The 24,303-nt window shown below is 35.4% G+C and overlaps 1 protein-coding gene across 7 annotated transcripts in view; it reads right to left on the bottom strand.

The window, feature by feature from the left end:
- Positions 1 to 11,286: 11,286 nt before the first annotated feature.
- Positions 11,287 to 24,303, bottom strand: part of LOC145989758 (proton-coupled amino acid transporter-like protein pathetic) — an 89,644-nt gene continuing 76,627 nt past the window's right edge. For all 7 annotated transcript variants that reach the window (XM_083125058.1, XM_083125056.1, XM_083125057.1 and 4 more), the window contains 6 exons: positions 23,785 to 23,906; positions 22,927 to 23,011; positions 21,941 to 22,213; positions 18,413 to 18,591; positions 17,705 to 17,877; positions 11,287 to 14,361 (listed from right to left, as the gene is read on the bottom strand). In XM_083125058.1, coding sequence (XP_082981184.1) covers positions 14,123 to 14,361; positions 17,705 to 17,877; positions 18,413 to 18,591; positions 21,941 to 22,213; positions 22,927 to 23,011; positions 23,785 to 23,906 — 1,071 coding nt within the window. In that variant the 3' untranslated portion in view covers positions 11,287 to 14,122. The remainder of the gene's footprint in view (positions 14,362 to 17,704; positions 17,878 to 18,412; positions 18,592 to 21,940; positions 22,214 to 22,926; positions 23,012 to 23,784; positions 23,907 to 24,303) is intronic.

Genomic DNA, 24,303 nt, shown 5'->3' with positions numbered 1-24,303 from the left:
AATCAAAACGATCATTACACATTGGAAATGTATATGGTGCTCTTTGTGACAGAAAATAGATGTAGAACAAATGACTTATTATGAATAGGTAAGGGTAAGGGTCAATTGTCACCTGATGCTGAGTTTTGGGCTGTTCAAATCAAAATTAACTATCTTGTCACAGTACAAAGAATCAAGAATAACGCGTAACACTAACAGTAACAGGCATGGAAAATGTGGAAAATTTGTCTTACCCTTGATTTCAATATGAAAAAGGCTTGGACCCGATTTTAAAAAATGTTGGGGAGTTACATTTTTAAATACCACATGTAAAATTAATATAAAAGTTTGTTTATGTGACAACAAGTTACAGACTGTGAGACTGTCCTATTCTCAAACTGTCATGTTCAAAGTTAATATTATTTATGTTATTGATGTTGTTTTTAACTTATGCATGTTTATTTTATATATATTGTTATAATCATCTTATCACGCTGTATAAAATACAAGAAATCAAATTGCTGTAACCATAGCAACGAGAAATAATAAGTACTAAAAATGGTGATGGAAGTAGTGAGATTTTCTGCGCCTGTATTGTATTTATTTTAAATATAACGGTTATCGTTAATTACGCAATTTTATTTGCATTGATAATCGTTCTGCAAGTTTAAGCGCAGCGACGGTTATCAAGAGTGGCGACCCAGAAGCCAGGATTGTTCAAAAAGTGTGCAATCTTCTGACAGTGGTAAGAATGTCTGTTGTAATGGAACAGAATTTTTGTCATATGCTGAAGTAAGACTTACGTCACAATCTTCAGTGTGCTTGTATAACGTAACTTCTTAAGTGAATCGTCATATGTGTGAAGATCACAATGGCTGATAAGTTAAAGCAAAGTAAATCTAAATCGTCGCGTAAAGAAACAAACATTCAGGCTAATACAATGACTACTTACTTTGATGCTGATAATCCCGTAGTCGCTTCCAGTAATGCGAATACTACAGAACATGATGTTTGTTCTACAAAACCCGACAAATTATCTTGTTGTAATGAACCAGACAATGATTTGAGGTATGTTCAGTGTACTCAGTGCTCGTCATGGCATCACATATCTTGTCTCAAACTTACAGTCACTCACTGGACAATTTATTCGACTACACTAGAAAATTATTATTGTAAAGGTTGCAAACCAGATTATGATCCTTTTAGTTTGCCAGCTTATCTAGAAACTCTTAACCCGAATTTTGGCGATTTGTTAAGTACTGTTAAGAGTATTCAATTGCTTATGGTCGCTTCTAATGAAGACCTCAAGACGAAACTAGAACAGTCTAATGCTGAAATGAAATCGCAGTTAGAACAGTCTAATGCTGAAATGAAATCTCAGTTAGAAAATTCTATGAAATCACAGTTAGAACAGTCTAATGCTGAAATGAAATCACAGTTAGAACAGTCTAATGCTGAAATGAAATCTCAGTTAGAAAATTCTATGAAATCACAGTTAGAACAATCTAATTCTGAAATGAAATTGCAGTTAGAACAGTCTAATGAAGAACTAAAAACACGAATGGATCTTGCTAACCAAGATATGAAATTACAGTTACAGCAATCTAATCAAGAATTTGCAGAGTTTAGTGAGAATATTAAGTCTCAGTTTGAACAATTGGAATTGGATATTTATAGTAACCTAACTTCAAAATTTGAATTGGTTCATCAAGAAATTAATACTGTTAATCAAAGATTAGACAACTTGACTTCCGATGTTAAAACACAACTTGATTCAATAGCTTCCGAATGTGTCAAGAAAAATGAACATTTGGGAAGTATTTTAAATAGCAATATTTCAACAGAACAAGACGTTCAAGGTCAACAAATTTTAATAAATAAAGATTTGATTAGTGAATACGATAAATCTATTACAGTATGTTCATCCAAAATAACTGATATTAATAATAGATTGACATCGTTGGAAGTTGCTGGTAAGGAAAATGTACATTTTGGTACGTATATTACTGATTGTAATAACAGGTTGCAAAATATAGAATCTCGTGTTGATGTTTTACAAACTAATTATGCAAATTCTCAACGCAACACAAAGGGAAATCTGAAACCTACCCTTGCACAAAATAGTTCTCAAACTAAGACATCACGTGAAAGGGCTAGAAATGCAGTTGACTCAGGGGTGACTAATTCATCTAGTTATTCATCTGATGAATCTTTAACAACCCATGTGAAAACAACGTTCGATGAACCGCATGTTCGAAATCGTGTTCGATGGAAGCGAAACAAAAGATTTATTCCAACCTGCAATGAGGAACATTATCGAAATAATATGTCACCTAATAGTGTACAGTTTAAGGGTACAAGTAATTATGCGATTAACAATATGCAGACAACTTCTAGATTGAATTCTACCGTTACAAATATTGATAAACATTCCAATGTTCAACAATGTTGTTCTGCTGATGGTGAAAATAGTTACATAAATCAAATGTTTACATACTCGCAAGAACCTAACCTCCCTATCGTTCATCATAGTAATGTCCCTGGTGAAACGTGTGGGTTTCGTCATATTTCTTCCTTGCAGAATGAAGCTTGCAGACCATGGTTTCAAGGTGAAAGGCGTAAACCAAATTTAATGACTGGCACAAGTTGTCCAAATGCTGAAATTGGTGTTAATGAGTCAAATACAAATAACAATTACTGTGATAATCCACAAAGTCAGTTTGATCGTTGTATTTCTCCAACGTCTTTACCTGTAATTACTGTTGGGGATAGAGGAAACAGATATGTAAAGATAAATGAACTGTCTCATTTACCTAAATTTTCTGGGAAAATAGAAGACCAATCGGCTCGAGAATATCTAGAACATCTTAATTCTATGCTTGATCTTATGGGCATTCCAATTAACAAAAGGCTACAGAGTATTCAGCAGTGTTTCACCAACAGAGCTGCGTACTGGTATAGAACTCACAAACGTATGTTTTCTTCATATGATCATTTTCAAAGGGAATTCATGAAGCAATTTGCAAGTCCGGAAATAATACAGTCTCAGTTATCAGTATTAAGGAACAGGAAGTATGATCCTACAGTACATGGTGATTTAGAAAGCTTTGCGTTGAAAACATATTCAAATTATTGCAATTTAGTTGAGAATCCAAACGAATTGGATGTTATTCAATTAGTTATTAGCCAGTTACCAAATAATATAGCTAATAACATAACTTGTCATGAGATACGTTCTATGGACCAGTTAACAACTATGTTAAGGAAATTAGATGTTGTCCGAACTAGTAGAAGAGGACTTATTTTCCTACCGGAAGAAACCGATAATAGTAGTAAGGTTAAACCCAACAAGAATCCTGACAGTATGAAATCAAAATTTAGTGTCAAGCAAATTAATGTTAAACACACCAAAAACACTTGCTCATCTTCTACTCAGACTTCTTCGATGGATGCTCAAGTACCTTTTACTAATGAATTTGGCAATGCTAATTCAAGATATGGACAGTTTAGAGGTAGCAATGGTAGTTTTAGAGGACGTAGAAATAATCGTGGCTATTCAGGATTTACATATAATAACAGAAATCATTTCAGATTCCAAAGAAATAATGCATACTCTGGTATTTCCGGTGACATTACAAATAGGAATTATATTCAGGATGCTATAAGTTCTCAGTTACCTAACAGTAGTCAGAATGGAAGGATTTTCTACAATAGGCAAGCGCAGTATACAAGTGAGCCTGCTCTCGCTCCTACTTACAGTCAACCTGTTAATGTGACTTCATTACAACCACAAGATGCATCTACAACTTCTGGAATATCAAATTCTCCTTCTGCAAATGTATCAAGGACCTTTACACGACAATCTGGTATTGGAACATCTTACCAATCAAAAACAAATTTAAATTAAAGGAGCGGATGGAAGTGCCTCGTTCACTCTGCTTTCTTTCAGAGAGGCCAAATTTGAACAAACGAAATTCATTTCAAACACAGGAAATTATGAATGTACGTGATGATAAAGACTTAATATCGGAACCACTACAAGTGAATTTTTTATTGGAATGGTTTGAAGAAGAACCTGAATGGACTGTTAGTGATTATGATATTCCGGTTCCATTAACTGAAGTTCCAGTTATTCATGGAATTATTTGTCAAATACCTGTAGTTTGTATTCTAGATTCTGGAAGTCAGGCAAATGTTCTAAATTTTGACGTTTGGTGTAAACTATCGTCTTATATTGGCAACATTAAACTGGATAACGTGGAAGATGTAAAACTCACCGGTTTCGCTGGATCCAAGAAGTGTAAAGTTGTTGGCAGTAAAATTATTAATCTGCAGATAAAGAACGAATACTTTTCTATGGAATTTTTTGTTCTTGAAGAGTTGAATGCCGATGTCATTTTAGGAGTTCCATTTTTGAGGAAATATAAAGCTGTAATTGATTTTAAAGAAGGGAATGTAAGTTTGCTAAATGATAAAGGAAAGGAAATTTCTTCTGTTTTAACTCGGCAATGTTCTTCTACAGAAGATTTGAAGTATTGTACAAAGTCTAACTTTTGTTCCGAAGATACATTAAATGATAATGAAAGTTATTCATGTAGACTGTTACGTGATGCGTCAACTTTGAATGATGATGTAGAATATATGCCAGCTAAGAAGTCCATTTATGAGTCTGTTTTTAGAAATGATAATTTAGACAATTTGCAGAAAGCTGATTTATTCAAACTTCTGTCGTATTATCACGTACAATTTTCAGATAAACCTAGAAAAGCAATTGTTGAACCTTACAAGATTCAATTAGATACTGTAACACCTATTACAAGCACACCTTATCCCATACCAATATCAAGGAGACTACCTTTAGAAGAAGAGCTTTCCAAGTGGGAGAAATGGGGAATTATTTACCAAGATTCTTCACCATATCTTAACCCTCTACATATAGTGCCAAAGCAAGGAGGTCTTTGGAGACCTGTGATCGATTTTAGGAAACTTAATCAACATGTTATCTCTCCACAAGTGAGAGTAGAAGCAATTAACGAAATGTTACAGAGGTTCCTAGGATGTGTTTACTTTTCTTCAATTGATTTATCATGCGGTTATTTTCAAATACCGTTGACTGAAGATTCATATCCTTACACAGCTTTTTCTTATAGAGGCAGACAATATCTTTTCCGCTATCTTCCGTTTGGGATTCGATCAGCAGTCTCAGTGTTCCAGGATAGGATGAATAAAATATTCTCCACCGATTGCAGAAATTTTGTTGTTTGTTATTTGGATGATATTCTAATTTTCAGCAAAAATTGGTCTCAACATATGCAACATGTAGAACTAGTTTTACAAAAGATAAAGGGTGTCAATATGTCTATTAAATTTTCCAAATGTAAGTTTGCTTACAAAGAAATCTGCTTCCTTGGACACATAGTGTCCGGTGATAAAATTATGGTTGATCCTGCAAAGAATTCAGCAATTATTAATTTTCCAATTCCAACAAACAAACGCTCCTTGAGAAGGTTCTTAGGATTAGCTAATTGGAGGCGAAAGTTTATTGAAGGATTTGCTGAAATGGCACAGCCTTTGTATGATCTGTTGAAAAAGGAATCAAAATGGCAATGGAATGATGTTCATGCTTCAGTTTTTGAAAACCTCCGCAAGTCACTGATATCTCCAAAGGCTTTGTATCAACCAGATTTCACGAAGCCTTTCAATGTCAACACAGACGGTTCGAAGAAAGGAATAGGAGCTGTTCTATGGCAAGACTCAACTGAAAATTCTGAAGAAGGACCACGTATAATTCAATACGTTAGCAGATCTCTTAAAGGCAATGAGTTATCATACAATACTCACGAGATTGAATGCTTAGCGATATTATTTGCTTTTGAAAAATTCTACATTTACATAGCTGGAACTAAGGTGAAATTGTTTACCGATCACCAATCTTTATCTTGGCTAGAGTCTACTAAAACTTTGAATCCACGATTAAATCGTTGGAGTTTGAAATTACAAATGTTTGATTATAATGTATATCACGTGCCGGGAAAATCGAATGAAGCTGCAGATGCTTTAAGCAGATATCCTGATTTAAGTACAGGTTATATATGGATGACTGTAACATAAAACATATCACCACGTCAGTTTATTCGCCTTTCGCAAATCCTGTGGAAAGGTACAACAAAGAGTTAATACGATTGTTACGATTATATACTTCGCAAAATCATCAGGACTGGGTAAAATATTTGAATTATGTAACAGGACTTCTTAATAATTCCGTTTCGGAAATAACAAGTTTCACACCTAGTGAACTTTTCCTTCATCACGAATTAAAGGATTCAATTATCAATCAAATTAACTGGCCAGATGATTTAAAGTTGGTGCCCTGGAAACTTAAGTATTTTATCGCCAAAGCACGTATTAAGGAAAGATATAAGCCCAAAACTATTGAGTGTGATACAAATAAATTGAAGATAGTCCCAGGTGATATTGTTTTAGTGAAAAATCATGAACATAGTAGTGCAATTAACAAGAAAATTCATAAGTTTATGGAATTATGGCTTGGACCCTATATAGTTGATGCTGTGAAAAACAATTATACAATTTTGATGTCTATGGACGGAAATAAGATAACAACAAGGCAGAACTTGTCAAATATCAAGAAATTTAATTGTTCTGATGAAAAAAAAGAAGAATTGCGTAAACTAATGTAATTGTCATGAAGTGATGCATAAGTAGCTGTAAATTCGAACACTAAGATGACATTTTCAGAACTTTAGTAAAAAGAGTATTGTAAATTTGTGAATTGGTTCATTATGTCAAGTGAACTCTTTCATTATCCTGACGAGTGTATATTAAAAGCAGGACTCAAATCTTATATATTATGTAAAAAAAAAATAAATGTTATGTTCATTTTTTTTTACCAGGAGAAGGGGAGAGATTGAGACTGTCCTATTCTCAAACTGTCATGTTCAAAGTTAATATTATTTATGTTATTGATGTTGTTTTTAACTTATGCATGTTTATTTTATATATATATTGTTATAATCATCTTATCACGCTGTATAAAATACAAGAAATCAAATTGCTGTAACCATAGCAACGAGAAATAATAAGTACTAAAAATGGTGATGGAAGTAGTGAGATTTTCTGCGCCTGTATTGTATTTATTTTAAATATAACGGTTATCGTTAATTACGCAATTTTATTTGCATTGATAATCGTTCTGCAAGTTTAAGCGCAGCGACGGTTATCAACTGACACTGACTGAGCGACCGATCTTCATATTGAATTCACAACTGTAGACGAGGCCCATAGTGAGGGGCAGGAAAGGGTGCTGAACCCTAGGGTGCCATTCGAGACTTCTTTTTTTAAGACAACAAAGTCAAAATATGTGAAGGGGGAATTTAAACTTATCACAGGTAATGGGGGTTAAGGAAAACAGGTTTCACTCGACCCTTGTTCCCATTGAAGATTCTCAAGCGATGAAGTGATCTCTAGATACTTCCTTTGGAGGGTCACCATGTGAAAATAAATATGACCATTCAACTTGGTATATACCGTTCCCTCTCCAAGCAAAGAAGAAAAAAAACACTACCTGAGTTGTCAATGGATCAGGAGAGGTTACATAATTTCTCAAAGAGAAATTTCAAAACTGGTCAATTTTGATAGGATAATATAATTAATGATTTTGCTTCATTGAAAGCAAGAAAAGATAAATTATAATTATTTTCTTGCTAAGATATTGTCAGGTTTCATAAATATTTTGTAAATTTTACTTAGTTATCAATCATTCTAACCACTCTGCCATGTAAGCAAACTCAAAATACTACTAAATTTGAAATTTGTTGAAGGTTAAAAAATAAACATGTTCAATTACTTTTCATAGCAATGATATTGAACAGCATGTTATTTTTCAAAAATTGCTACAAGACTGGGTGATGTTCAGTGAACACCTTCCCCTGAAATTCATTGCACGAAATCACACTCTGGCACCATAATTTGGGTAAACAGATCAGATCCTGCTTTGAAAACATGCCGGATAAGCATTATGCATGTGGTACTTGCTGACACATATTGCAACTTTCTCGTTGTAAGAAGGCTTCTCATATACTTTCCTTAAAATGTGAGAATATGTTTGTCCAACTCCATATTTTTTTTCCCAAAGTGCACTGCATGATGACGTCAAGTTGAACAGATGCTAATAAATAAATAAATCAATCCCTTCACAACAAGAGCATTAGGTAGGGGTGTATAGGATGGACTAATTGATTGATTTGATTTGCTTTATTTTACTTTGCTTTTGTGCTACTTTTGGCTAATGCAAAGATGGGTATGAGTGATGAAATTGATGAATGGTCACTCACAAACACCCATGCCCATGCCAGGATTCGAACCTGCTGGGCATACGAAACCTCTGGCATCGTAGCACGATGTGCTAACTACTCCGCCACGGGGGCCAGCAATTGATTGATTTATTATTCACCTTAGGGATTACAATGATCCATGGTTTCAATTACATGATATCATAATACCTTGCATATTACAATAGAGTACATTCTTGAGTGTTACACAGTTTATGATTCAATCCCATACACAATATATTTGAAGATTACATAGATAATGAAGGTATAAACATATATTCGTAATAATTTAACGTAACAAGATTAACAGAGTAAACACATATGTTTATCACATGAATGACCAGATAAGATATAACTTACACCACAGTCAGTTCCCAGCCAGAGATGGAGCAGGAAGGAGTGATAGGGCACTGCATTGTCTCTTATGATTTTAACATTTTTTTTAATCTAACTTACGTTCCCACATTTTGAACTTTGACTTTTCTTGTCTGATGAAGCCACATGATGTGGTAAAAGCTAGAGGGAGAAAGTAAGTACATGCCAAAAGTTGACTTTATTACTTAATGAATGACCATTTGAAATTTCCAAACATTTTTGGAATTCTGGAAAAATGGGAAATCCCAATGGCAGCTCTTGGTTCAGAATGTTGGTGGTTGCAACGAATATATATGCAATACATTTATATATAATTTTAATTTTTATATATTTATGTAAATATATTTTATATATATATAATTTTATGTATATTTCTATTTGGGCTGAGCGGATGCCGATGTATTGGTATCAGAAAGCATCGGTTGTATTTTGTTCACTGGTTCCAACCGGCGGCCGATACCTTTCAGGCATTTTGTCTTTTGCAGCATCTGCAAAATGCCACGTCACACTTTCGCAGAGTATAATTAATAATTATCATGCAAAATTTGAAGTTTCCATTTATTCGGAAACAATATTGTGCAGAATTGAGTGTTTTGTGATTACGTAAGAAGTACTTAATATTCTGATTCAATTGTTGAATATTTTGAAGGAAAAAAACTGATAAATCAATGCTTGTACTGGAATACTCACCCAATAATATTAATCAGCATTTTGAATAATTTTCGAGAATTAACAACAGTACACAAAATATTGCAACTATGACAATAGACAATTAATCCCACAGCCCATGCCACAACATCAGGGTAAATAACGAGCACTCTAGTCTGCATTGGGATGGGAAATTATTCCAACCCCAATACTGACTCATATTTTGGAAATTAAATACGCGGTAGTAGTTTTTCCATGACACTGTTTTTTGTAGTGAATGCAGAAGCTTCGCGTGGCAGTGGCCACTGAAATTAATAGAACTACGAAAAACAGCTTCGCGGAAGAAGTGGGTTCTCTGTATTTACCCAATACTGATATTTTGGAATATTGCAAACCTGTAGTCTTAAGGCAAGATTTTGAGAAATGCTGAACTAATGGCACATATACTGTAGATCTGCCAAGGTCTGTCTTAAAAGTTTTCAAATTATGCAACTATAAAAAAAAGTGTCCAGTGTGCCATTGCCAGCCTTCACTTTATCCTAGAAAGGGTGAATAAGAAATATAATTATATTTCTAGGCATAATGACATACTTTCTCGAGCTAAAAAATGATAAAAGATATTAAAAAAAAGGTTTAAAAGGTACAGTAAAACCTCGATAATCCAGACAGGCAAAAGCCCCCCCCCCCCAAAAAAAAAAGCAGAATTCAAGGTTTTAAATGTGGCTAGAAGTCAATAAGAGAACTTCCCAAAGAAAAGGCAGTCAACCACTGATGAAATTCTGTTTCCTGCAGACTTTGTTCTGTACTGTACAGGGTGGGAAATAACCTTTTGCTAGGGGTCTGCAGGGAAAAGAAACAACAATTAAGAAATTATGGTAATACCAAATGTTTACTACATCAAATGTGGTTACAAAAACAAAATTAAAAGTTAGTTCACGACAAAGCCCCTTGCTTCAAGGCAAATGCTAAAACCAAGACCTTCTTCGGCGAAGTGGCATTGACTTCTTCGGCAGTTTTGAATGGCCGGGTGCAGCACCGGACCTGAATGCAGCGGAGCACTTTGGGGCTATTCTGAAGGACGCAGTTGAGTCCTTGATGATAGTGGAACGCGGACCGGACCGCTATTCCCGGCCAACATTCCTTGCACATCTGGAAGAAGTCCTCCGTGACATGGAATGGAATACGGACTGTTTGCGAATCTTCTGAGCTCCTATCCTGATCGTCTTCGTGCTGTGAGAGAAGCAAACGGTGGACATACTAACTTTTAATTTTGTTTTTGTAACCACAATTGTCGTAGTAAACATTTGGTATTATCATAATTTCTTAATTTCTTCTGTTACTTTTTACTGTGGACCCCTAGCAAAAGGTTATTTCCCACCCTGTATAGTGTATTTAGGCCTATGCCCTTTAAATGGAGTTCTAATCCACTTTCTACTGTTCTTTTAGGTTATTTCAACAAGACTTTCGTTAAACCGGTTCCCTCCATTTGTCCAGGTTAACTAGTCAGAGAATAAGGTAGCTGTTACGCTATCATGATGTTCATTCTTCCATGTCTGGTTGACAACTGCTAACTTGTGTTTTGATTTATCTGACTACATTTTGAACGAACTCTACCTTTTATCATGTTTTACCTCAAATCTTAAGAATGTGGTGAAAGCTAGATTTTTGCCTCTGCTTTGCATTAGGTCTCCTTGATGACGTAGTGGTAATCTTGTAATCAAGGCATCCTGAGTTCGATTCCTGGTATAGAGGTACACTGCACAGAGGTTCAGATCTCACTTTAAACTGTAAGCCCAGACCCGATTAGCCTATCTTAAGTATACAGTAGACTTAAACAAACTCTCGTCTCTCCTATGTATACCACATGGCCTGCTAATCAAAGTCTTCCTTGACTTAATTATTCTAATATTGGGAATAATAATATGCAAAATTATATCTTGCTTATCATAAAACTTTATTATTGTTTTCCATGGAAGACAGTACAAGAACGCCACTCCTTGTGTGTAATTACAATAATTTTCTTTTATATATATATACTTTCTTCAACAATAATTTTGATCAATGTGCTACATTAAAAGCACTAGCATTACATAACACACACGTGTTTTGATGTTTCTGTTACCATGCTAACTGAATGAACTACAGTCTATCTACGATTGGCTGGAACATGTCATAACAATTATTATATGGTCACAGACCAACAGCTGCACACATATTAGCTTTGTAAAAAATACAAAATATGCACATAATTGCTACGCATTCACATACAGCATTCACACTGACATGAAAAACATGTTACATAAAATACATTACTTTTAAAAACACTGAAATAATAGAACTGGAAAGCAATCTACCGGTATTGGTGTCTATATTACAAACTTCCGTTTCAACATCTTGGACAATTCACATTAGGAATATGCACTAATGTCAGCATTAACCAAATGTGATGCATGGAAGGTTGAGAAAAGCATATGTGACAAAAAAAAATACATCTGCTTTGTCTTTATATCAGATTCAATCATGAATTACCCTGCGAGAACAACATCGTCTTAATATAAATATTTTTTCCAGAATAAATGCATACTTGGCCAAACAATGCATGGGGCATTAAAAACTGTTGCAAGGTGAACAAATTGAAGCAATAACAGATCTACATTTATAACAATTGTTGAGATCGCCAGTATGTCTCACATAATATGCCTTATAAACTATCAACTTCATAATGCATTGCAGTGTTAAGTTATTATTCAGATTATTTTCAAAATTTCTGACAATTCATTGCAATTTCGTGTACTGATTACTGAGATATGTATCTACTTGTATTTACAATCACAAATAAATAGTACTAATTAATTCATTTCACTTATTGAAAAAACTGATATGTATTATTTACATTTACATTCTATTATGCACTTGCTTTGAAAAGCATAAAAGTTAAAACCAGTTACAATTTTTTAACAATTGCTTTGTAATTGTGGTTATTTTGTGAACCTTAATCGTTACATACATAAAAAAGCTATCACCTTCATAAATTGTGACTTTTTCTTGTCATAATACTAAAATTTGTAACGTTCAACAAGTCTAGTTTATAAAATATACTGAACATGTACTAACAACCCAATCTACATGTTGCACAAAAAAGTTCATCTAAAATAGTATCTTCTGCATAATCAACTAACAAAACAGTCAACACTGACTGCTAATAATTCTAAAACGTATTAATCTTTAACATTTAAGTGTTTATTGTTTTCTTTTCTCTTTATGATGTAACTACATGCACGTGGAAGACTATTCGGCATTTGAGCAAAACAAAAAAATAAAAATAAAATGAATCAAGTTTAAGTAAAATTGTTTTTTTCAAAAAATTACATCAGAGTGATATTGGAGACATGATCTCAACACTTTCTCTATTCGTACTGTTCCAAGTTACATCGCAGGAGCCTGCCTTTAATGCACAAAGTTTCTTTAATTTAGTAATAGTGAACATTTTTTATAAAGACATTCTAACACAATTACAGAAACAACATTCGTGAATAGTTTAATAAAGCACAACATGCTCATTTTCTTGAGTACACAAAATACTCAATTATGGACATGTACAGAAAACTTCCCATCATTCAACACACATATCCAATAGTGTTGAAAAGCTATGGGAGATAAAGACTAAACAACAGAGGAAAGATCCTTTTTATCAAGGCTATAGAGTTGCTACTCCATATTATCTCTATGTATTGCTCAGTTCAATTATTTTCATATGTGCAGTTGCATCTTGTAAGTTAACATTATATTGTGACATTTATGATACATAAATGACAGGACTGCTTATGTTACATTACTTTTATGTAATGTAACAAAAGCTAATTTTCTGTAAGTAGACTATTATACTGTTGAATCCACAAAATATCATTAACAATTAATATTACATAATATTCTTTATCATCTGAATAACATGCTGTTTTAAAATATTCCATTTTGTGTTGCGAACTGAAAATTCTAAACTTGAACAAGCGTTCTATGTGCCCCTTTCTCCCTGAATTCAAGTTTTTTTTTTATGACGTGATCATAACAGTTACAGAAACACAGATAAATACACGAAAGTGACATAAACTGCAACCTACAACGTTGCAATTATAAATAGTTCTCAATAACACACAGACATAACACAAATTTACAATACTGAAAAGGATATCACTATGTAACATAATGATCATTCGACACATGCACATTCACACTGAGCGAAGTTAAAAATCCACGTACAATGCACGTGTTGCAATGAACCAGTGTTCCGTAACGATAGCTTGCACAATTATGCACAACTTAGAAGCAATCTAATACTCACTGGTTGGGCAGTAATTATCCAGTAGAAGGAACACAAATCCTCCACCCAAACAATAATCATCAATTTATATTAATAAAAATATAAACTGTTGCCACATGAAGAACTGCAAAACAAAATGGCATCCACTTTGTAACCAAGACGTTATATACATTAAAAAAATGCTTTTCCAACAGGAAAAAAATAACTCATGCATTGAATGAGATAGTGTCTCACTCCGTATGAATGTCACATAAAACATTATGTACAACTTTTTCTTTTATAACATGCTAATATACTCTATGTATATTTATACAATGTGCTGTTACCACTAACGATACCTTTGGAAGATACACCTTATATATATCACAGACACATGAAAGATAATATTTAGTAGCATAATTATTCTCTCTCTTTAGTTTCACAGCAGCAAAGCACCATACAATTACGCCTATCTTTATTGTCCGTAAATTATATTTTCCATACTGACGTACGATCCAAAACCGAATCCAATTAGTCCGAAGAGCATTATTCCGATGTCCTTCCACAGAATCCAATTGAACTTGCCCAGTCCGGAATCCCAAAATGTGATGATTTCAAGGAATGGTGGTAAGATAAGGGCCAATGCTGAGCTACTAATGGATCCAACCAGTGAAATAAAAGCTCCGAGGTTCGGAATGGCAACCGCTAACATGCCTGGAGGTGAAATGAAAAAGTTACATGATGTAAGTTCATTTAATAAGTGTGTAAATACAGTGTGTCCACAATGAGACTCCAACATTTTGAAAGTCTATAACTTTTTAATTTCAGATTGTACAGCTGTGATTCCGGAAGAAGCAGAAGCAGAAACTCAAAAAGTTTATGTGATAACGTTTTAGTGCGTGCAATAGCCATAGTGGCACTGCAACAATCGATTGTTTGAACATGGAGATGCCAAACGAGCGTGCACAGGTTGTGTGGTGGTATGCAGAAACAAAATCAGTTTGGTGTACTATAATTACTATACATAAAAATTATAATGTAACTCATCAAGTTTTCAGTGTAACTCACAAAATTCAATTCAGTGCACTTGTACATGGGCACCTCGGTTGATTTCATGCCATGGGTTTACCACCACTGTGTCCTTTCAAAACATTGCCGGTCGCCAAAAACTGATCACACCACTTCTTGATAGTCTTGAATGTCGGAGGATCCTTATTGTACACACGACGAAAGTTTCATTGGACTTGAATAACTGATTATGTTTCTGCATACCACCACACAACCTGTGCACGCTCGTTTGGAATCTCCATTTTCAAACTATCGATTGTTGCAGCGCCACGCCACTATGGCTATTGTGTGCACTAAAATGTTACCACATAAACTTTCTGAGTTTCAGCTTCTGCTTCTTCCGGAATCACAGCTGTACAATCTGAAATGAAAAAGTTATAGACTTTCAAAATGTTGGAGTCTCATTGTGCACACGCTGTATATTTTTTGAGTTAAATAACTTAATAACAAATTAAATAACTTAATAACAAATTAAAAAACTTAATAACGAAATGTGTAAACTTACAAAACATTAACATTTAATTATATTTTCATACAGCTTGCATCAGCCTAGTTTAATTAGTAATAACAATAATTATTGGAAATAATGCAAAAAAAAAAAAACCTCACGAAGTTCAGGTCATGGAAAACTGACACATGCACAGGACTTCTATGGTTAGTAGACCAGGTCTGCATTTGGGCATTACTATGTCTTTGCTATATGTGATAAGTTATCAAGGGGGGGGGGGATGGAGTTAAGCCGTTCTGGACGAGCGACAAGCAAAGCTTGTTGTACAATTTCTATCCAATAAAACGGGCAACGAGCAAAGCCCATCCTTCACTTTTACATTTTATTGTGAATAAACGACAGGCTACAATCAAATTTATCTTGTAGTCATGTCAAAATATGTTGCGCTTTCTTTTATACTCTTGAGAATAGCATTAATAATTTATGTGCAAATTATGGAAATGTTTTACGAGAATTCTGCAGATAGTGACAATTTTGATTACAATATGAAGTTTTATTATTATTTTATGGTTATTTCAGAAAAAAAATGTGAGAAAAGTTTTATAAAATGTAATGTACAGTATTTTATATCTGTTGAGAAAGGAAGTGTTGTTGATTTCAGAAAAAAGTGTTAAATAATAATATAATTACCAGTAATAACATATTTTCTATGTTTTTTCTGAAAAGCAGCAAAAAAACTTCCAACTCAGTACATAAAGGCTCATCAAGAAAGGGTTAAAGCTCTTCTAAAACTAAGTTGTTGATGGGGAACAAAAGGGAGCTCTTATGGTGGAGAATATTCATGTCTTAAGTTTTCCACAATACCACAACAATATGGCAGTTTTTTGCTTCAAAATATTGATAAAGTACACAAGATAATCAATTAATCATAAAACCCATTCCTTCCTACAAAATTATTAAAAAATTAAAAAAAAAAACTGCTTTGGCATACTTTCCAGAATATTTAGCCTCAGCAAAGCATCACATCACATTTCTGCAGCATCGGTGAGACACCCAGTATCAGTGATTAAATTCTACATGATAATGACTGATACTATCAGGACCCCATCACACAAGAATCTGAGCAGCATGATTGTGCTTACTTATCCCCTCTAACTTTGATTTAAATGCCCTGCCTGCTATCCCCCAGGCAATATTTAAATTGCCCAGTTTATTATATTTTCTTGCCATGTATCAGTTCTAACTTGTCTTGTTTTATGTTTGCGGAAAGATGGTGGTTTCCATAAAATGACCCTTGTTAACCCTTTCAAGTGGGCTTCTGCACTATAACTATCAATAACAGGAAGAAAACAAATTTCTTTCCATGCCACTGGTTCCAGATTCATTACGAGCTCAGGAGAACAGTCCTGAATGTAATGTTTTGCATATCTGTCACACTCCTACACAATAACATTTACCTAAAATGTTATCAAAGTGTATTTGAACCTCTGACTATAACAATAAATTAATTTTTGCCCTCTTTCAACGTACATCACTGCCACACAAGGTCACCATCACATTCAAAGAAATTCAGAAATACCAAAGAACAAGTAGTTTCTTTATTTCTCCATACATGGCAGTAATGCTCAAAGTTCTTGTAATGACCTGGTTCCAACAGTTTGTCTATATTGCCAATAGAGGGCATCCAAGAGTTTTTCTGTAACTAACACTTTGAATATTGTTAAAGGCCAGGAGAGGCAGGGGAGGGGAGGTATGTAAAAGAAAAAAAACAATTTTTATTTTCTCAGGAAGCTATTAAGACTGAAGTGACAACCAATACTTGTCACTTGCAATTGAGCCTTTTGTACCACAGTGACACGGTAAGCTCCACCTGTCACAGACCATTTTCTTAATAGTGTGCATTGTGTGAATTCAGTCGTGAGTTTGATATTTTTTAAGTCCACTTTATGCACAGAAAGGCTAATAGGGACTGGACCTACAGTGCAAAGTGGGATACTCAACCGGGCATCAAACCAAGGACCCTTTGATTACAAACAAAGCCACCATGTGACTTCAGTCTGTTGGTAGTGCATGCACAGTGAATGAGTTTTTACACACTGCAGGGTCCTGTGTCCTTGTAGCTTGTCAATTCAGTGTCAAACCCAAATGTCACATGTCACTTTCGTCTGAAAGCTCACATCCCAAGTAAACACAGTATACTTGTTAAAAACACACAAAAAGCAGGACAATACAAGACACTACAATTTATACAAGCTCTAAACTCCATATTGGAATCATCATCAGGGCTGGTCGAGAGACAGCGAAGAAGACACGGTCGAAGTTCTGATGACGCTACTTGCTGTCTCTGCTGGAAGATGTCACTGTGGTCTTGCAGTGTTGGTAAGTTCAGCGTTGTTCCTGATGATGACTCCGAAATGGAGTCAAAAGCTCGAACAAACTTTTAATGTGACTCGTATCATGCTGTTTATGTGTTTTGTGCTGTTTTTAATGGAACATGGAACATAATAATTTTTTTTAACATCATAAAGACAGTATACTTACATGTGAAGACAACAAGAATTGCGCGAAGAGCATAATCAGCAATAACCCGTGCTCGGTCACTCTCCAGCCTGTCTATAACTAACGGGGACACTATTCCAACAGGAACGTAGAACTGGAGACCATAGGAGAGGAATATTGCCAAAGCCATCATCACGCGGACAGACTGGGCCAGGCTGGAATCAAAATTATACACATCGATTGTAAATTTGAAATTTAGATACTTGTTAAAGTGTTACATACAAATTTTTCCTTAAATAATATAACTGTTTAATAAATAAATACTCATCTTGCCACATCAAATGATTTGAAGACTTGTACACATTGCTTTGGAACTGTTACTAATAAAATTTTGATTTCTGGGGTATATTCAAATTGATTTTGATTGGATTTGATCTTCGTTATTCAGCATTGCTATTTCTGGCACTTTTGGCTAATCTGAAGATGACGATGAGTGATGATATGATGAAACTGGTGAAGGGATGCTCACAAAGAACATCCACGACCAGGTCAGGATTCGAACCCAGGACCTCTGGCTTCTTAGCACACTGTGCGAACCACTGCACCATTGAGGTCGGCTCAAATTGAAATACTGAAACTGGAGTAACTTGGAATGTAGAATATTAAAAATAAAATATTCATCATTGAATCTTACGCTATTTATAGATTAGAAACGTGTACTGATAATGCAATTCACACTTCTTTACTCACATGTCATTGGGTGGCAAATTCAAAGTAACGCTTCCTTCAATGGCATCTCCGTACTTCAGATACCCGAAGAATCCAACTGAAGTGTACAAGCATGTAACCATCACCATCCCAGTGTTCAGAACACCCGTCCAGCCACCAAAGTCTTGAGGAGTCTTCATGTTGTTTTCCAAAGGCAAAATCTGCAAGAGGAATTATACATATTGTTATAAGCAAAAGGAACTGCATGTTGTGAAAACAAGAAATTATATGATATGACAAAATAGTTAGAATATCCTTTCTTCTCAAGGCTCTATTGTTTTGCTTCCCAATTTATTGCAGATAGAAAATAATCTGGCTCGATACACCTCATATGCAACTGATAAGCTAATTAAAATAAAACTTATTTCTTTCTAACTACAGCTTTGCATGTACAAGACCACTTTATGAGAATTTTCAAGAAAACTGGAATGCTTTAAAAAATAAATTTATTAGGGAAGTTAACAGATACAATGAGGTAAAGTTCCCTGTGCACCTTGCACCATGCCATAAAAATACATGCCGACCCCCATGGCAGAGTGGTTAGCACATCGTGCTACGATGCCAGGGGTTCCAGGTTCGAATCCTGACCTGGACATGGATGTTTGTGAGTGTCCATTCATCAATTTCATCATATCATAACTCATCCTCATCGCAAATTAGCCAAAAGTGGCACAAAAAGCAAAATAAAATAAAACAATTCAATTCAATCAATCAATCAATCATAAAAATACATATAGAGATATGTGGCAAAAAGGCCCCACACATTCTCGATCTCAGCTATTTCTTGGAGGTGATATGATCAGCACCACAGTCCCGCCACTTTTACTTCCCAGGTACCCATTTATTTGAGGCTTTGTGTACTCCAGAGATGCCTTATAAGAATAAGATCGGAAAAATTCTGACCTTAGATCCCCCACCCTGGGAATCAAATGTGTGTTTCCACGTGGTAGTCAGGCAGCCAACTGACTAGACCTTGTGGCTCCCAAGATACCAATGAAGTACAGATATAAAATGATTGATATGTTTTATTTTACTTCACTTTTCTGCCACTTTTGGCTAATCACGAGGATGAGGATGAGTGATGATATGATGAAGGGATGCTCACAAAGAACACCCATGCCCAGCCCGAGATTCAAACACTAACCACTCCACCTCGGATGCTGGCAGATATAAAATTTACTAATACCAATATTCTACTGATAAAACTGCGAATGTTCTGTGAGGAATATAAAAGGCCATTAACGAACTTACTGGATATATTTTACCACAGGAAAAAAATATGATATGTACTTTACAAAACCAGAGTACATGAATTAAACATTCATGAAAATAATAACAAAATAGTCGACTTTTCCACTAAATTAGAGACTATCTACTGATACAATGGATCTGGAAAAGATTCAGTAATTAGACCAATGCTTTCAAACATTCCAAAGTTTGTTTACATTTCCACCATATTTAAACACTGATGAATTTCACTCAAATCCACTTTGAATCTGTTTGTATGTAGTTCTATAAATTTCATCTCAATCTTTCTATTTGGTCTAGGAATTAATTCGTGCGGTTGTTACGCACACATTGAAGCTGTAGTTCTAACACAAACTACATAAATACCTTAAGAAAAATATTGTCCATCACGAGCCACCACTTTCGCCCATCCGTCAGGCAAGTTACGGATTCCGTGGCGAAAGAAGTCCTCAACCTTTGAAGCAATCCAGTCAGAGACCCATTTTTCGATATCTTCTGAAGAAGTGAACCGCTGTCCAAACAAATCGTTATTCATGCAATCGAACAAGTAGTAGTCCAAAGGAGCAACGTCTGGTGAATACGGCGGGTGGGGTAAAACTTCCCATCCGACATTTTCTAAATAGGTTTTGACCGGTTTTGCGACATGTGGGCGAGCGTTATCATGTTGAAAAATAAGTTTATCATGTCTGTTCTCCCATTCTGGTCGTTTCCTGGCCACAGCTTGCTTCAAACGCATTAATTGTCGTCAATAACGTTCTCCATTAATAGTTTCACCCGGTTGCAGCAGCTCATAGTACACCACACCTTTCATATCCCACCATATGCACAGCATAACCTTTGCACAGTGAATATCTCGTTTCGGTTGTGATGGACCTGGTTCACCTGGCTTCACACAGGCCTTTTTTCGTTTTGGGTGCTCGTAATGTATCCACTTCTCATCACCAGTAAAAATGCGATGCAAAAACCCCTTTCTTTTCTGTCTTTGAAGCAGCAATTCGCAAATGGTTTTTTGTCTATCAACGTCTCTGTCTTTCAATTCATGTGGAACCCAATGTGACATCTTTTGAATCATTCCCATGGCTTTGAGGCGTTTGGAAACTGTTGTTTGATCAACGCCTAATGCTTCTGCAAGTTCTTCCTGCGTTTGACATGAATCCTGATCGAGCAATGCTCTCAATTCTTCGTCTTCACATTTTTTTTGGCTGTCCAGGTCGCTCTTGGTCTTCCAGGCCGAAATCACCACTTCTAAACCATGCAAACCACTTCTGACACGTTCGCTCAGCTAGCGCATGGTCACCATACACTTCCACCAAAATACGATGACTTTCGGTAGCACTTTTCTGCATGTTAAAGTAATGAAGCAGAACACCCTGCAAAAACATTTTATCTGGCACGAACTGCACCATGTTAAGTTGACTACAAAATGCTGTTGTTGACATGTCAATCAACTGCCTTATACTACGAATGATGCACGCTGACAGGAGTTTTCAACACATGTGTGGATACACGGAACTGTGGGATGATACGCTCGTTACGCCATCTCTTGTTCAGGCGCACAAATTAATTCCTAGACCAAATAATTAAAGGATGTCGTATGCGCACAATATAGGTTAAATCAGTTTTTCATATGCTATCTTGAAACATTCCAGCTCATTTCAGTCAAATGGAACAGCAGAAGATACCTGGGACTGTAAACGGTGACACTTTCTGAAGACACCCAAATGTCAACATCACTTCCACATAATACACCTTGGACTGCATTTTGTAAACCAACAAGTGTCTGGCATCGGGACCCACAGCCAGTAAAATTCTCTATGACACTATGTTGTACGCTGTCCACATGTGTTTGTGCATGTTACTTCATTCATGCATTTCATCTTAGCACCATTCATTTTCATCTTTATAATTAGTAAATGAAGTAAAATAAAACAAATCAGCTGAAGATACAAAACAGCTATGTTCAAGTTTTGAATGAAACTATATTAAAACTACTATTAGGAAAGAATATCCACAAGTTTGCTGATCTTTATATTTGACTGTACTTCGCATTTCTGCCACTTTTGGCTAATCACAAAGATGAGGATGAGTGATGATATGATGAAACTGATGAAGGGACACCCACAAAGAACATCCATGCCGAGGTCGGGATTCAAACCTGGGACCGCTGGTGTTATAGCATGCTGTGCTAACCACTCTGGAACGGAGGTCGACTGTTGTTCTTTAAAAACAATATTTAAGACAACAATATAACAAATAGCTTACCACTCCAATGCCTTCGAAGGCATATATGGCAGTTCCAAAATACAAGGGAAGCTGCTTCCATGACCCAAATGCTGATCGTGTTGACGTGGGAGGCAAATCTTGGAGCATGTAGTGGAAGGTGATTCCCAGTCCAACAACAGTCAAAACAGAAGCAAACAACGACACCGGAGTCAGGTACTTGAGGTTCTTCAGCCAGTTCAAGAAGATCATAGGAAGAAGCATCATTACCATGTATAGCCTAACGTCCAACTTCGTAAAATAGTGTGCAACCACCTGTGAATTACAATACATGGATTTTTAGTTCGTTAATAGTTTAATTTTAGAGATCCTCAAAAATGTCACACTACACTTCTGCAAATTCTAATTGTCCTGGAATTCACGTAAAATTAAAAGTTTTCATTTATTTGGTACCACTGTTGGGTGGAAAAAGTGGATTTTGTGATTAAGTGATGGCTATTACAATATTCCAATGTAATTCTTGAACATTTTAAAGTGAAACTCTAGTAATTTGTTGTATTACAGTAGAATAAAATAGAATATGGCCACTGGTACTGGTATCATCTTAACCCTAATTTGAATGCTATATGTGTGGAAATGATGTAATTTTAGTTTGTGTAAAAAAGTATCCACAAATGTACATAGGTAAGTCAGTAAGTAGGTCACAAATGTTTATTAAAAAAAATACTAAGTGAGATACTGACTTGAAAACAGTTTTCATTTTTCGACATAATCTCCATCAACATCAATCATATCCCATTGCTTTAGCAGTCACCAAAAACCTGCTGTATAAAAGTCCTTGGGCTGCTGTCCCAGCCAAAGCACCTCACATTCAACATCCTCATCATCTGTGCAACGCTTGCCGCCACCCTGCACAGACTTTTTGGAAATTCAAACCTTTAGAAACAACTCACTACTATTTTCAGCTATTCCACATCAGTTTGTGACCTACTTGCTGACCTCCCCTCGTATAATTGTCAAAAACTTACCTCCTGAATGTTAGCCGAAACAAACACGAAGTAAACACAACAAAAGCCTAGTTGTGTTATACATAGAAAAATGTTCGTTAACCTCCTGAAAAGAACAAACAACAAAAAAAAAAGTTAGTTGGTTCATAAAGTTGAATAGTGTACGTACACTAACAAATGCCCATCTTATGTAACTTATTTATATTGTCACATTGCAAACTGCAGTGTGAATAGCATTTTGATTTACTATTTCCAAAGTGTCATATTACGTTACAGGTTTTTTGGATCAAGGAGTTAAAAAATAATGCTTACTTTAGGCCAGGTAAGTTATTGTTACATTTGTCAAAATAGTGCTGAATATTGTGAGGAAAAAATAACCCCAAAGTCATAACTTTCCTTCCAAAAACTTAAGTAAATTAAGGCATTTCAATTCTCAGTTTGTTAAAAAATTACACACATCTGTACAGACATTTGTTCCAGATTCGTATAATGAGCATAACTTTTAGTTCTTACCTCCCCCACCTTCCTCGCATACACCTACACAATTCTTGGATGAAACGTTGTACCCCGTTTGAAACCATTGAAACAATTATGGGAGCTTTTAGTTGGAAGTGACAAGCGACGCAGGCCCCTTCAGTCCAAAGCAAAACATTCACTGTGCCTGTTGCACTATGAACCGACACGATGCACGGTATTGAGAAAACAGGCCAGTCTGAGCAACACACAAGGGAAATGTGCAACTTGTCGAGTTACTTCAGTTTAAAAAGTTGCATTTATTTCTGAAGGTTGATTTCCAAGAGACACGTGTTGCTGGTCATTTTCGGTCTGGAAGCTCCCTAATGCGATAGAATGCAATAACAAAAAAGAATCAGTACATACCTCACAGTTACTGATGCACCCCTTAGCTTTTCTGGACCAGTTCTAAAAGACATCTCTGCTACTTCAGAGAAATTAAGAGAAGGAACATGAGTTCTCCTGCACAATTCATGCGCACATCTAACCTGGAATGTAAAGTAAAATGTGCACGTATAAATATAAAGAAAAGAATGCAATTACAACGTGGACATAAAGTGTACAACTAATGGTGTATTTTTTTATGATTACATGTTTTTCAGATGCTGGATTATGAGAAAGGGTCCTGTGGAATGGGCACCATGATCACCTGACCTCAACTCTATGGACTTTGCCACAAGAATAATTTTGATGCTAAGGTGTATATTGTGAAAATCCGGGAAAAAATCCAGAAAAGGATATTCATTTAAAAAAAAGTGATTACATGCTCATAACTGCCTACTTATGTAATTGTGGAGGACGAGGTTACTGTATTCATTTGTAATAGCCTCCTGCCGAGTATAGCACATGTTGCCAAATTTCTGGCAATCTTTACATTCCGTCAGC

This window comes from Lepisma saccharinum, chromosome 7 (assembly GCF_977018435.1).
Source record: "Lepisma saccharinum chromosome 7, izLepSacc3.1, whole genome shotgun sequence".
Lineage (NCBI taxonomy): Eukaryota > Metazoa > Arthropoda > Insecta > Zygentoma > Lepismatidae > Lepisma > Lepisma saccharinum.
This window is presented reverse-complemented; position numbering and strand designations above follow the sequence as displayed.